At 43.5% G+C, this 14085-nt stretch overlaps 1 protein-coding gene across 3 annotated transcripts in view; it reads right to left on the bottom strand.

Annotated features, from left to right (window-relative positions):
• The window catches only part of PRPF8 (pre-mRNA processing factor 8), a 33520-nt gene that overhangs the window by 1395 nt on the left and 18040 nt on the right, over nucleotides 1-14085 (bottom strand). For all 3 annotated transcript variants that reach the window (XM_045889607.2, XM_045889606.3, XM_064583631.1), the window contains exons 25-39: nucleotides 8484-8731; nucleotides 8024-8203; nucleotides 7681-7816; nucleotides 7397-7566; nucleotides 7119-7248; nucleotides 6852-6998; nucleotides 6495-6655; nucleotides 5994-6185; nucleotides 5361-5598; nucleotides 5097-5225; nucleotides 3457-3570; nucleotides 3202-3375; nucleotides 2711-2904; nucleotides 1735-1974; nucleotides 1494-1635 (exon numbers count right to left, since the gene is read on the bottom strand). In XM_045889607.2, the coding sequence (XP_045745563.1) occupies nucleotides 1494-1635; nucleotides 1735-1974; nucleotides 2711-2904; nucleotides 3202-3375; nucleotides 3457-3570; nucleotides 5097-5225; nucleotides 5361-5598; nucleotides 5994-6185; nucleotides 6495-6655; nucleotides 6852-6998; nucleotides 7119-7248; nucleotides 7397-7566; nucleotides 7681-7816; nucleotides 8024-8203; nucleotides 8484-8731 (2595 nt within the window). The remainder of the gene's footprint in view (nucleotides 1-1493; nucleotides 1636-1734; nucleotides 1975-2710; nucleotides 2905-3201; nucleotides 3376-3456; nucleotides 3571-5096; nucleotides 5226-5360; nucleotides 5599-5993; nucleotides 6186-6494; nucleotides 6656-6851; nucleotides 6999-7118; nucleotides 7249-7396; nucleotides 7567-7680; nucleotides 7817-8023; nucleotides 8204-8483; nucleotides 8732-14085) is intronic.

Below are 14085 nucleotides of genomic sequence, written 5' to 3'. Positions count from 1 at the left end.
ATCTCAGGTGGGGTCCAGGAATCTGCATAGTATCATCTGTATAGTATTCATAAATAAATGAGCACACCAATACACTGCTCATGAATTTTCACAAGCTGAACACATCTTGAAATCCACCACTGGGTGGTGTTTTGTTTTGTTTTTTAAGATTTTATTTATTTATTTGAGAGAGAGAGAATGAGAGACAGCACGAGAGGGAAGAGGGCAGAGGGAGAAGCAGACCCCCTGCCGAGCAGGGAGCCCGATGTGGGACTCGATCCCGGGACTCCAGGATCATGACCTGAGCCGAAGGCAGTCGCTTAACCAACTGAGCCACCCAGGCGCCCCACTAGGTGGTATTTTAAATTTTACACTGCCATCAACAAAGTAAGAGGACCTGTGTTCCTGTAAGATCACGACACAGGATATCAACAATCTTTTCAAATTCACCAACCTGAGGCCACAAATTGGGTGTTTTATACAATATGAATTCCCTGATTACCTGTAAAGTTGAGCATCTTTTCATTTGCCATCTGTAGTTCCTTTTCTGAACTACCTTCAGATTTTTTTTTAAAGATTTTATTTATTTGTCAGAGAGCGAGAGCACAAGCAGGGGGAGCTGCAGGCAGAGGGAGAAGCAGGCTCCCCGCTGAGCAAGGAGCCCAATGTGGGACTTGATCCTAGGACCCTGGGATCATGACCTGAGCCCAAGGCAGATGCTTAACCGACTGAGCCACCCAGGCGCCCCAGTTATCTGTTTTTAAATCAACTTCTGATAATTCCCTATTCTAGATTCTAATCCATCTTTTTTTAGAATTATGCAAATATTTTCTTGTTTTTAGTACATCTTTGTCATACACAAGTTATTAATTTTGATTATGGTTTTGGGTTTTATGTCTTAAGAAGGCTATCCTTAGTGTTGGGATACTCTACAGCTTAGTATTTTATATGCAGATCTTTACATGCATTTTATTTTTTATATGTTGTGAGGCAGGGTTCTGATTGTTTCAGTATGATAAGGCATCCTTAATTCTACAGATCTGATATACATTTATTATATCCACATGAATCTGTTTCTGATTATATGCTACCCTCATCCAATAAATTTTGGACCATTTTCTTAATTGCCATAGCTTTATAGTGTTTTAATATTTGATGGGAGCCAAAACCTTTCCTGCTGTTTCAGCCATTCTTTTTTTTTTTAATTTGAGCGAGAAACAGAGTGAGAGAGAGAGAACATGAGTGGGGTGAGGGGCAGAGGGAGAAGCAGACTCCCCACTGAGCAGGGAGCCCAAAGCAGGGCTCGATCCCAGAACTCTGGGATCATGACCCGAGTTGAAGGCAGACACCCAACCGAGCCACCCAGATGCCCCTCGGCCATTCTTAATATATATATATTTACTCATCCTTGAATCCTGAAACCAGCACCGTAAGTTCCAGGCAATCTCAGGTTGAGTTTTAAGCACATAAAATGTTGGGCACACACTATGGACTAGTTGAGCACACTTACTCACTTGGGCCCGAAGGTCAGATATGCAGATAAACTTCTTAAGCACATTCTTGGGAAGGATATAGGTATAACCGGTCTCCTTGATGTCATCAGATGAAACATAGATATGATTGGTCCTTAGGTGAAGGTTGGCAGCAGAGATGGCCCTAAAAACGGTGGGGAACGTCAGCATTTCTCCGGCCTAGCACTGCAGGGAGTGTTAAGTAGGCTTTGCCATCCCTAAGCCCTCCCGTCCCTTACAGTACCTAACCCTCCATTCAGTCTTAGAGGAGAAAGTCTGGGTCTCATAGTTGCTGGTGGTAGAAGTAATGATCTCATCGCCATGCTTGTTGACAGTACGAGTCTGTGTTGCTGTCAGCTGAGACTGCTCCTTGGTCTGCTTCTCAATCTCTGCTATCTGCTGCCGCTGCTGTGAGGGTGCCGAGATCTCCATACCCAGGATGATGTCTCGAATTTCCGACTGTGTCAGTGATGCCACATTCACACTGTGGGGACAGCATGGATCACACCACAAGATCCCTTCCCCTCGGTCAGTTATGTCCCAAAGGCAAGAGTGTAACTTGGTAAGACAGGGGACCCCAGACCCTTACCCCAGACAATCCTCAAGTAGCATCTGTAAAGGAAGTGTGATGTGGACACGTACTAATACCGGTAAGATTTATCACAGCCCAGATGGCTCTGTGCATGTACATCTTTCAGCCATGCTCAAACCTGCTCAGTAGCCAGACATTCCTCTTTTCTTTGACACAAATGCCCTGGTTTATAGGACAAGTCTCAAAAATAGAAACCCTTAGAACATGTTCTCAACCACAGCTAGTACTGTTCGTCACCCTAGGCGTACCTGGAAATCTATGGACATTCTTCTTTTTGGTTGCCACAATGACAGGGAAGGGGAAGGAAGGGGTGTGTGCGGGCTGTTAGCAATGGTACCTGGGGATCCAGGACATTAAAACTTCCTGTAATGTACGGACAGTAAAGAAATGCCCTGCTCAAAATGGCAACATGAAAAAATGCCCAAGAATCAGACCGAAGCCCTGAAACACAGACATTTTCTACATTATCTGAAGACACTGCCTACCTCTTTTCTATAGGCATCCCCGGGACTATTCCTTGAGAAATTTCTGAACCTAAATGTTTCCAAAAAACCCAGAAACCATATACTGAACCATTCATTTGTTCCTTTTAGAATCTTCCATCTGTCTCCCCACCACCATTGCTCACTTGTTTTTCTTGCCGTAGTCAGCCAAGATAAGATCTTTTAGCTGCACCTCCACCTTGATCCACTCCTCGTCAGTCAGAGTGGGCCAGATGTGGTGTGGTTCTGTAATAGTAGTCTTGTCTGGCTTCAGGATCACCTTCGCCCGGTCATTGTTCACATGCAGGGCACGCAGAATCAGGATGAGGCGGGAGAAAGCCTGAGAAGAGATTGGCAGCAAGGGGGGCAGGGGATCAGCCACTAGATATCCTCCCCCTTTCCTCGATCCTATCCTTTCAGGGAACCCAGGAATTGATTTCAGCCTCTAAGATACAGCCTCCCCTGATCCCCCAGTCAACTTTATATGTGGAGCATAGAGTTGCTATCTCATCCACAGGTTGAAGATGTGAAAATGACCTCATAGGGGACCTGGGAAAAAGCTAAGGAAGGCACAGGATTGTCTCATGGCCCCAGACCCACTCCTCTTAGACTGACCCTCTTTGTTAGTGTTTCATACCGTGTAGGATGAGATAGTCTTGAGCCAGTCATCGTAGAGATTAAAGAGAACCATCTGGGGTTCAGTGGCTTTAAGGATGAGGTCCCCAAACTTTTCCACCTTGAGACAAGCCTGGAAAGGTAGCTGGAGCTCTGATCCTTTGATCACAATATTGGGAAAGTCTAGCAAGTGCACCTGAAACAAGATCAAGTCCAAGATTAGAAACAGAGACTGCAGGTCTCAGCCCTCCTCTCTTCCACCTCACCCACCTCTCACCTCCAATGGGTCCAGCATGCCCTTCCTGGTGACAATGATCTGCTTGGGCTGCTCCTCCACAGGCAGAGATCGGATGAGGGCAGCCACTTCCTCAGCTGTCTTCCATTTAGCCAACTAAAAAGCAAGAGGGGAGGAAACAGAAATTGAGTTTCTACCATCTCAAGGTCAACTACAACAAAAGATCCTAGTCTTGAAATAATCAACCTATGTTTCTATTGTGCACTGCTATTGAATGTTGGGTACTTTAGAGATGCAAAAAAAGTGTCAAATGGCCTTGCCCAAAAGGCTTTTTCAACCTAGCTAGCCAAAGTAAAGTCATACAAGATGTACCACAAACCAGTATTTAATTACATAATATGTCAGGGACAAAATAAATTAAGGCTAAAAATCATAAAAAGCTACATAAAGGAACAGGAAGACTTTATTTATTTAGAGAGAGAGCGTGCACGCACACAAGTGAAGGGAGGGGCAGAGAGGAAAAAGAATCTCAAGCAGACTCCGCACTCAGTGTGGAGCTGGATGAGAGGGCTCGATCCAACAACCCTGAGATCACAGCCCAAGCCGAAATCAAGAGTCGGATGCTTAACCGACTGAGCCACCCAGGCGCCCCATTGCACAAAGAAAAACTTCTTAAGGAACAAGTAAGACTGTGATTAACAGAGTAAAGAAGAGAGTTCATTCTAGAAAGAAGCTATATAAGCAAAGCCACAAAAGTGGAAATGAACAAGAGTTTGGGGATAGTAGGACACCAGATGGTTTACAAGAGGAAACAGGTGTTTTTTTTTTTAAGTATTTACTTTTTGTCAGAGAGAGAGAGAGCACAGCAGAGGGAGAGGGAGAAGCAGACTCCCCAATGAGCAGGGAGCCCGATGCGGGACTTGATCCCAGGACCCTGGGGTCATGGTCTGAGCCGAAGGCAGACGCGTCACCGACTGAGCCACCCAGGTGTCCCTGGGAACAGGAGTTTTTAATTAATTAATTAGAAAGCATGCAAGCATTAAGTGGGGGTGAGGTGGGGGGGAGGGGCAGAGGGTGAAGGAGAAGCAGACTCCCAGCTGAGCAGGGAGCCCGATAGACTCAGGCTCCATCCCAGGCCCATGGGATCATGACCTGAGCCAAAGCCAGACGCTCAACCAACTGAGCCACCCAAGTGCCCAGGAAACAGGTTTTAAAGGAAGAGAAACCATGGTTGGACAGGTTATAACCCAGCCAGATATTAAGTGTCTAGGAAGCCAAAGAAGAGTTAATTCAGCAAAAAGAAACGGGCTACCAAAGGCTTAGAGGTAGAAATTAGGTAAAATGATGTTTTAAGAATATTTGTTCCCTTTAGAAAGGTGACTTTTGATAGTCTCGTTCCAGATAGGTTAAAGATGGGAGAGTCAAGAAACAGAGAGACCAACTGTAGGTAATGAAGGACCTCACAGACTGCTGGGCCCCCTATAGGAGAGAACTTCTCAAGTTAAGTAATTCAGGGAAAAGGTTCAAATGAGATACCCTTAATCTCTGAGAGAGAAACAGGAAGATATCCCCTACCTCCACCCACTGTCTCTCACATACACCCCCCAAAGAAAAAGGAGTAGTAAGAGGTAGAAAAAGGGGTAGAAAAAGTTTACAGCTTCTCTGTCCTTTAACTGGCTCACCTGCCCCAAACGCTTCTGTCCAGCCCACACAGATGTGTGGATTATCTTGAGGAACAGCTGCCCTGTGCGTGGATTGAAGATGAAGATGGCCCCGTTGATGGGTTTGGTGGTCAAGTTCCCTTCAAAGGTCTAAAGAATGATGACATCAGTTAGCATGGCCTAGACACAACCATTGTGCCTTCACCCCGTATGTACACATTTGCCTCATCACCCTCCCATAGGCATATACAGAGCCCACATCCCTACATTGCTTCTAATTCTCACCTTGTGGATAGTCACTCTGTAGACATTAGTGTCATCCACAAACCAGATAATCTGGTTGGAGAAGAGCTCACCATAATTCTGAGAGGACAGATAGGGCTCAGTGGGCTCAGATGAATAGAGCTGCAGGCCCTTGCGGATCCGTTCACGTAACACATACAAGGCAGGGTTTGCCTTCATGATCTTGGCCATGGCCTGCTGTATGAGAGGCTTGCTGCCTGGGAACCAGTTTCCATAGGCACTATGGGAATAGAAGAGGCAAGAAGAGTGAAGACCAGGTTGGCAGCCCCAGGAACAAGGTAAAATGGAACTCTAGAGAGAAAGACAAGACTGCTGGCCAGACAGACAAGTGTCTGCTCAGGTACACTAAAAAACACATGTACATACTCTGAGTGTGGCAGCAGGCACCCGAATTGGCCCCATACTTTGTAACGTACATGTGTATTTTAGTTTGCCAAGGTGGCACTTTCTTTTTCTGGGTCACTGACTTTTTCTTCCCTGCCTCTGTGTACAATTCTCTGTGATCTCAGAATCTTGAGTTCAAGCCCCCACTTTGCCCGTAATTTACTTAAAAAATAAATAAAATTAATAAAGAAAGTATGGAGCTGATAGAAAAGCTTCTGAGCACCAACTTACCTGTGCAGATTATATGCCAGGTCAATGGCAATGAGCACACCAGTGGGTGAAGGGTAGATACTCATGTTGTCTGTGGTGTAGTCCAGGAACTTGGCCCGGGCGTAGCGTTCAATGTCATGGGAATCATAGTCCCCCCAGCGCAACTGGATATCAATCCAATACTTCTGAGTAGTGGTACTATCCATCACATCCCTGCAGTAGAGAGAGGTCAGGAATCCACACTTCCAAGAAGCCACCAATATCACCAATGTCCCAGAACCACATGAACTCTCAATCACCACATCTCAACCTCAAAATTCCCAATCCCTTTGCCTGTTCCGATCAGCAAACCCCTCACCCAGAGAATCAGCAGACCTTTGAGGGTGTTGACAGGATCCAGGGATGGCACTGGACCCAAATCAGAGAGAAAAGCAGACAGGGACAATTCCTGAAGTAGCACTGCTAGAAGAAGAGTAAAACCAAGCTTCCTGAATGCCTAGGGCTTGGTTATAAGGCACTTACTTGGAGTCGGCCAGCAATGAGGGCCGAGAGACATTCCACTTATAGGAGGCAAAGAGCAGGATATCTGCACAGGAAGAATTCATCTTATAGGACTTCCGCGGGTGAATTGTCTCCTTTTGTACTGTCTCAATTTCTAGTGCATCCAGTTCCTGATCAAACACCTGGAGGCAAAGGCAGAAAGGTTATGACTGCTTATGGAAGCCCACTAGGAATGACGGCTTGTAGAATTTCAGATAATGTGGCACCTGGCACCACAATGCAAGTCTCATCCTCAGTGCTGCCAGGGTGGATTTCCCATATGCCACAGTAGGCTGACCTGACTTCTGGTGGTCCCCTCTCCCCTCAATTCTGGCCCACCTGGCACAAGTCCATCACAATGCTCTCATGGATCTTCTGCCATAAGTGAGCTCGGAAGATCTGGATAAGAGAGATCTTCAGTGTGGGGATCTTGCCATGCATGAAGATACCCGTTAGGTCCAGCTGCACCTGAAAGCCTACATATACCTGACAGGAAAAAGAGAGGGACACCAGAGGTCAAGAGACTTTGGTTCTTAGGATATAATTTAGGAAGCAGAAACACTTGCTTTTAGCTTCCTGTCTCCCAGATCTATCAATCACACTCACGTTGGCTCGGTTGATGGTTGGGGACCACCAGAGGGTGAATCTACGATTGGGAATCTGGTTCAATCCCGATCGCTGAGCATTAGTTAGCTTCTTCCACTTCATAGACTCCTCAAAACCACTGGCCTTTTCCCTGGGAAGAAGAGGCCAGTTAAAGTGATGCCCTGCCATCTCCCAGAGCACTGCTCTCTGGTAAACACCAGAGGAGAACAAAAAAGCACACAAGGGTTGAGCTCAGAGGATTGTGACAGGTTACTGTAAGGAGAGAAGAGAATCCTCACCAGAAAAGCCCCTCCCAGGTAGGGAAGTAAGTGCCCTTGAAGAGTGTGTGTTCCAGTATGCCTTCCACACCACCCAGGGCCTGGATCATGTCTGTACGGTAGTTGTTCAGGTTCCAGAGCTTCCCATCATGCCGCTGATGTGTCCACCAGAAAGGGTTCTGCTTCAAAACCTAGATGGCAAGGCGGGTACCATCAAGCATCTGGGTGCCTACTGCCCCAGATTCCTGGCACGGACCACGGATTCTTTTAATTCACGGAAAATCTCTACCATCCCCTCCATGTACCTGGTACTGCTTAAAGTCAGTTCGAACACGCCAGCCCTTATCATAAGCCAACGTATGCCGGTCCTTCTGGAAGAGGGTGTTGATTCGAGGAATGCCACGATCCCATGAATCTTCTAGATCTTCTAAGGTCAGTCGTCTGTCAAAGAAAAAAGATCTAAGTCAAGCATGTGTTCACAGAGAGTTTAGCATTCCCCGCTTGGCCAAGGGCAAAAGGGTCAGATGTAGAACGTACTTCCTTGTCTCCATAAAAATATGGCATGCTCTGCTCCTGACCTCCATGCAAAGCTCAAAGATCACCCCTCCACACTCCTGACGGGACTGCTATGCCTTCCTGGATGTGTACCTGTTCTGAGCAATGGCCTCTTGTCTCTTCAGTGCATACTCAGCCCAGACCCGCTGAGAATCAATGAACTCGCTCTCCCATGGCTGTATGTAGCGGTATAAGTTGGGAATCAGCTGGTCTTCTTCATGGCTCATTCCTGAACGAAAGTGTGTGATACCTACATCTGTCTGTTTGGACCACCTGTTTGGGGCACAATCAAGTTTAGAAAAAAAAATAATAAAAAATAATAATAAAATAAATAAATAATAAATAAAAATAATAAAACCTAAAAGTAAAGAAATAGGGTCTAGCAAAATTTTCTTTTTCCCTTTTTTAAAAAAGTTTTTTTGTTTATTTATTTATTTAAGTCACCTCTACACCCAACATGGGGCTCAAACTCATGACCCTGAGATGAAGAGTTGCATGCTCTTCCAACTGAGGCAGCCAGGCACCTGTAGCAAGATTTTCAACCAAGTCCTACCTGAGGTCAGACTGGGGGATGAGCACATGGCCCATTGAGAGCATGCCGAGTCCACCCAACTCCTTAGGGGTATAGAACACAACAGGAGGGAACCGACTGGGCATCTTGGAGTTGAGGCCAATCTTGATACGTGTCTGGATCTTATTCTCACACTTCACTAGCAAGTCCAGGAGCTCCTGGGTGTTCACCACCGCCTCCCGAAAGTATGTCATAAGGCCTATAAGAGCTGTGTTCCACTTATTCACAATCTGAAAAAAGTGGGGAGAAAGTAAATTATACGTGAGCTATGCGGCGCAGGGGTGGGGGGAGGTGGTAGGGACTACTTGATTCAGTTAATTAAATTCTCCCTAGTTCTCAAGGAAATTTTGAGCTCAATGTCATTAGGAAAGTATATATAAATCAAAACTACTATGAGATACTATTTAACACCCACAGGAATGGCTATAAAGCAGTGACAACTGCTGGCAAGTGTGTGAAGAAAATGGAATACTCATGTACTGCTGGTGGGAATGTGAAATGGCACAATGGTTGAATCACCTCAAAAGGTTAAACACAGTTACCATATGATCCAGCAATTCTACTCCTAAGTATATACCCAAGAGAAATGAAAACATATGTCCACACAAAAATGTGTACACAAATGTTCTCAACAGCATTATTTGTAATAGCCAAAAAGTGGGGGGAAAAAACCCAAATGTCCATCAACTGACAAATGGCTAAACAAAATGTGGTATATCCATATAAAAGAATATTACTCATAAATGAAAAGGTTCAAGTATTGATACATGCTACAACACAGATGAATCTTTAAAACGTGTTAGGTTAAAGAAACTAGACAGGGACGCCTGGGTGGCACAGTCAGTTAAGCATCTGACTCCTGGTTTCGGCTCAGATAATGATCTCAGGGTCCTGGGATTGAGCCCTACATCGGGCTCCATGCTCAGTGGGGAGTCTGAAGATTTTCTCTCCTGGTCTGCCCCACCCCCTACTCGCACACACGTGCTCTCTCTCACTCTAAAATAAATAAATCTTAAAAAAAAGGAAACCGGGGCGCCTGGGTGGCTCAGTTAGTTAAGCGACTGCCTTCAGCTCAGGTCATGATCCTGGAGTCCCGGGATCGAGTCCCGCATCGGCTCCCTGCTCAGTGGGGAGTCTGCTTCTCCAAGCTCTGACCCTCCCCCCTCTCATTCTCTCTCTCAAATAAATAAAAATCTTTAAAAAAAAAAAAAAAAAAAAAAGGAAACCAGGCAAAAAAGTCACATATTGCACAATTCCATTTATATGAAATGTCCAGAACAGGCAAAATCACATAGACAGAAAGAAGATTCGTGATTGCCAGGAGCTAGATGTGGGGGGAACAATGAGGAATGAATGACTGTTTATGGGTATAGGGTTCCTGTTGGGGGTGATAAAATGTTCTAGAATTAGATAGTGGTGATGGTTGCACAATTTTATGAATATACTGAAAACCAGTGAATTGTACATTTTTAAAGTGTGAATTTAATCTCAAAAAAAATCAATTAAGGCAATATAAACACTTAAAATAAGAGCAAATATAGTGGTAGTTTTAAGAGGAAACCCGATGGGAATTCTGAGGTTTGTTCTTTCTCTTGCCACTCCAAAGGAGTTTGGGTTTTTCTCGCTCCTTTTGGGCTATAAAGTTCTTCCCAGGGTACTTCGTAGCAAGTTGAGTCTTGAGCATCACCTCCCACTGGCCCCCGAAGATCTAGGAGGAGCTTCGATCTGTGACTAGGCTTCCAATGGATTCGCCAAAGCAGCTTTACCCAACCTGCGCCCTGGGATCATCTCAGATGCCCAGTGAAGAGAATTCCCAGGAAGGCTCAGGTGCCTCTCAAAACATCTCCGAAGTATTAACAAAGAACCTTGGTAAATTGACTATCGACTCTAGTATCAAACTCCCTTTCCCTCTACCAGAATATCCACCCCAGCAGCAGGACAGAGAGAAGAAACCACAGGGGCTCGTTGAGCGCATCCTTAGCAGCAGCGGGAGGAGGACTGGAGTAAGGACTTTGTTAACTGCTCGGAAAGAAAGGATGGCAAGGATGATTCGAATGATTCAGTACCAGCGCTATCGCAGCCCGGGGTCCCAGCTTCAAAAAGATCTATGGCAGAAGGAAGCTGAGGAGGGTGAATCAAGAGTAGAAAGATTTAGATGCCGCTGTCATCACCGCCTGTATCATAAAGATCTTTCTGAGGAAACCAGCATGGAGAATAATTATGATGTAGAGCCAATGTAAACATAAACTTTATTCTTGGACGGTTTCTTCTTAGTGATTTTAGGATCATTTTGCAGCAGCTTCGGAAAGCTGCTCTATGTTAGGGCAAACTATAATATTTTGGTAATCTATGATATTATAAAGTCTTTCTTTTTGTATCTTTTCTATCTTCATACCAGTAATTTGTGAGGAATCCTGTAGTTTGCATTTGAATGACTTCAGTACACGTCCACCTTTTGATTTGACCTAAGGAAGCACTAATAGATTTTGAGTGTTGCCTGTGTGTTTGAGAGGCCTGAATCATTAAGACAAGACCTAACCTCAAAAATTGGAAGCCAAGTAACTTGTGGCAGAAGGAATACACAGAAAACTTTGGGTGGTTTGGTTAGAGCACGATTAGGGCAGATGTGTACGCTAGATTTTGTGGTTTTCAAAAATGGTAATAAAATTTTTTTGTGCTATTTCAATTTTCAGTAGCAAATGTGTGTGTGTGTGTGTGTAAAGGATCTTATTAAAATTGACTTATTTGAATACGTCTTAAAAAAAAAGAGCAAACACAGTTAAGTAATCTGGGGTGGGCAGAGGAGGAAAAGGGATGAGAAAAACTACTAGAAATTAATAGAGGAAATGAAAACTAATGGGGCCACAGAAATTACCTTCCCACTATAAAGAACTACAAAACTAGGCAAAATACATAAAACAGTATCTTCAGACAACTGACAAATAGGAACCCAGACCATGACCCTTGAGAAAAAGCAAACAAATGAAGTGAGCCCCACAATTGCCCCAGCTTCCTGCCTACTGGCAGTTTCCCAGCTGCACCATACACATGGAGGGGTAACGGAAACAAAGCCCAATAGTCTCACTGAATTGAAGAGACACAGATTAGAATTCAGGAGGCCAAGGCAGCTAGAATTTGTGGGGTAGAAGTGCTAGAGAGAAGCAAGTTCTCAGAAAGCGATTTCTGGAGATCCATGAAGGGATCTTTTGGCTGAGTGCCAATCTGTATGCAGTAAAACTCCAAGGTCTAGAAGAACACCCAGAGACTCTTAACTCTAGGGAACAAACTGAGGGTTGCTGGAGGGGAGGCGGGTGGGGGGATGAGGTAACTGGGTGATGGGCATTAAGGATGGCACTGGATGTGATGAGCACTGGGTGTCATAGGCAACTGATGATTAACTGAACTCTACACCTGAAACTAATGATGTATTATATGTTGGCTAACTGAATTTAAATGATAATAATAAAAAAGAACACCACAGATCAGAAAGCTAAACAAATCCCACAGGTCATATAAGGTTGCCAACAGTTTGTGTTCCTACCTACCAGAGTAGAGAGACCTTGTAATACATGGGAATTGGGTAGAGCCCCAAGAAAGTTATCAACCTAGCAATGGAGGTACATTAACTCCAGAACAAAGGGTGCTATAGATTTGCCATAACCAAGCTTAAAAGCAAGTCTTAAAAGGATCAAACTAATCCACAAGTTACTGAACTGCACATCATAACACAATTCTCTTTAACAAAACATAACAAAACCTATAAATAATGTAAAACTCAAAATTTCTAGCATGTAATAAAAAATTACCATTCATGCAAAAAAAAAAAACAGGAATGAATTATCCATAATCAGAAAAAACTCAATCAACACAAACAGACCTAGCAATAACACAAATAACGAAATCAGGAAACAAGGACCTTTTTAAAACAGCTATTTAACAAATCTTATAATTATGCTTGAATATATAAAGAAAAACATGAACACAATAAGGAGAGAAAAGATACTAAGTAACCAGAGAGAATGTCTAGAGATAAAAATTACAGGATCTGAAATAAAAAAATTACACTAATGGAATTAATAACATTGTAAAATTGCAAAAGAAAGTAACAGTTTACATTAATAGAAATGAAGGCAAAATAAACACCCTTTCAGACAAACAAAAGCAGAGTGTATTCACTGCCAGTAGACTGTTACTACAAGAAATGTTAAAGGAAATTCTTTAAGCAGAATGAAAACACTAGATGGAAATCTGGATCTACATGAAGTAATGGAGAAAACCAGATAAAGTATGTGAGTAAAATGTAAAAGATATTTTTGCTCATTTTGTAATTTTTATAAAAGATAAAGGCTATTTAAAGCAAAATTAGTAATAAACTTATATTTATAATACAGGTACAGTTAAAACATATGAAAAAATTCTACAAAGAGAGGGGGGAAATGGAAGTACAGTGTTGTAAGGTTCTCGTACTAAATGCAAAGTGATCTTAGTAGTAGACTAATGGGCACAGTACAGACTGTAGTATGTCAGAGATGTACAGAGCAACCAAAAAAACACCCCAAAAAACAAAAAAATACATGTAGTTACTAAGCAAAGAGTGAAACTAAATCAAACAAAACAAAAAACCCACCCAGGGTACCTGGCTGGCTCAGCTGGTGGAGCATGTGAATTCAAGCCCTATGCTTGGTGCAGAGATTACTTAAAAAAAAAAGCAAAAAAACAACAAGGGGCGCCTGGGTGGCTCAGTCGGTTAAGCGGCTGCCTTCGGCTCAGGTCATGATCCTGGAGTCCTGGGATCGAGCCCCGCGTCGGGCTCCCTGCTCAGTGGGGAGCCTGCTTCTCCCTCTCCCTCTGCCTGCCTCTCTGCCTACTTGTGCTCTCTGTCAAATAAATAAATAAAATCTTAAAAAAAAAAAAATCTTAAAAAGCCAAAAATTAAAAAAAAAAAACAACAACTCACTCAATCCAAAAGAAAGCAGGAAAAAAAAAAAGATTAAGAAACAAAGAACATGATGGGCAGATTTGAACCCAACTATATTTAATATTCTATTAAACCTAACTGGAAGTTAAGAGTAAAGATAGAAAAAGCTACCCATGCAAACACAAAACAAAGCCCCAGTAGCATTAATGGTATCAGACAAAGTAGACTTCAGGACAGAGAATATTACATGAATAAAGAGGTGCATTTTATAATGATAAAAGAATCAATTAAGAAGATGTAATAATCCTATGGGGCGCCTGGGTGGCTCAATCAATTAAGCATCTGACTCTTGAGCTCAGCACGGGTCTTGAGCTCAGGGTTGTGAGTTCAAGCCCTGCACTGGGCTCCATGCTAGGCACAGAGCCATGATAATCCTGAATATATACCTAATTACAGAGCTTCAAAACATATAACACAAAAAGAAATGGTGGTCCTGTTGAAGCAGAAAACTCAAAAAAATCATGTATTATGTCCAGGGATATGAACAATACATATTCCTTCCAGGGGTATCAACAGAGTTGCTCATTATGTATAGAAGTGTCTTTGTACGGGTGCCTGGGCGGCTCAGTCCGTTAAGTGTCTGCCTTCGGCTCAGGTCATGATCCC

The sequence above is a fragment of the Mirounga angustirostris genome, unplaced genomic scaffold (assembly GCF_029215605.1).
Source record: "Mirounga angustirostris isolate CCGP_5_RB_7025 unplaced genomic scaffold, mMirAng1.0.hap1 SCAF_17, whole genome shotgun sequence".
Classification (NCBI taxonomy): Eukaryota; Metazoa; Chordata; class Mammalia; order Carnivora; family Phocidae; genus Mirounga; species Mirounga angustirostris.
Note: the sequence above shows the minus strand (reverse complement) of the source record. Positions and strands in the feature narration are given on the sequence as shown.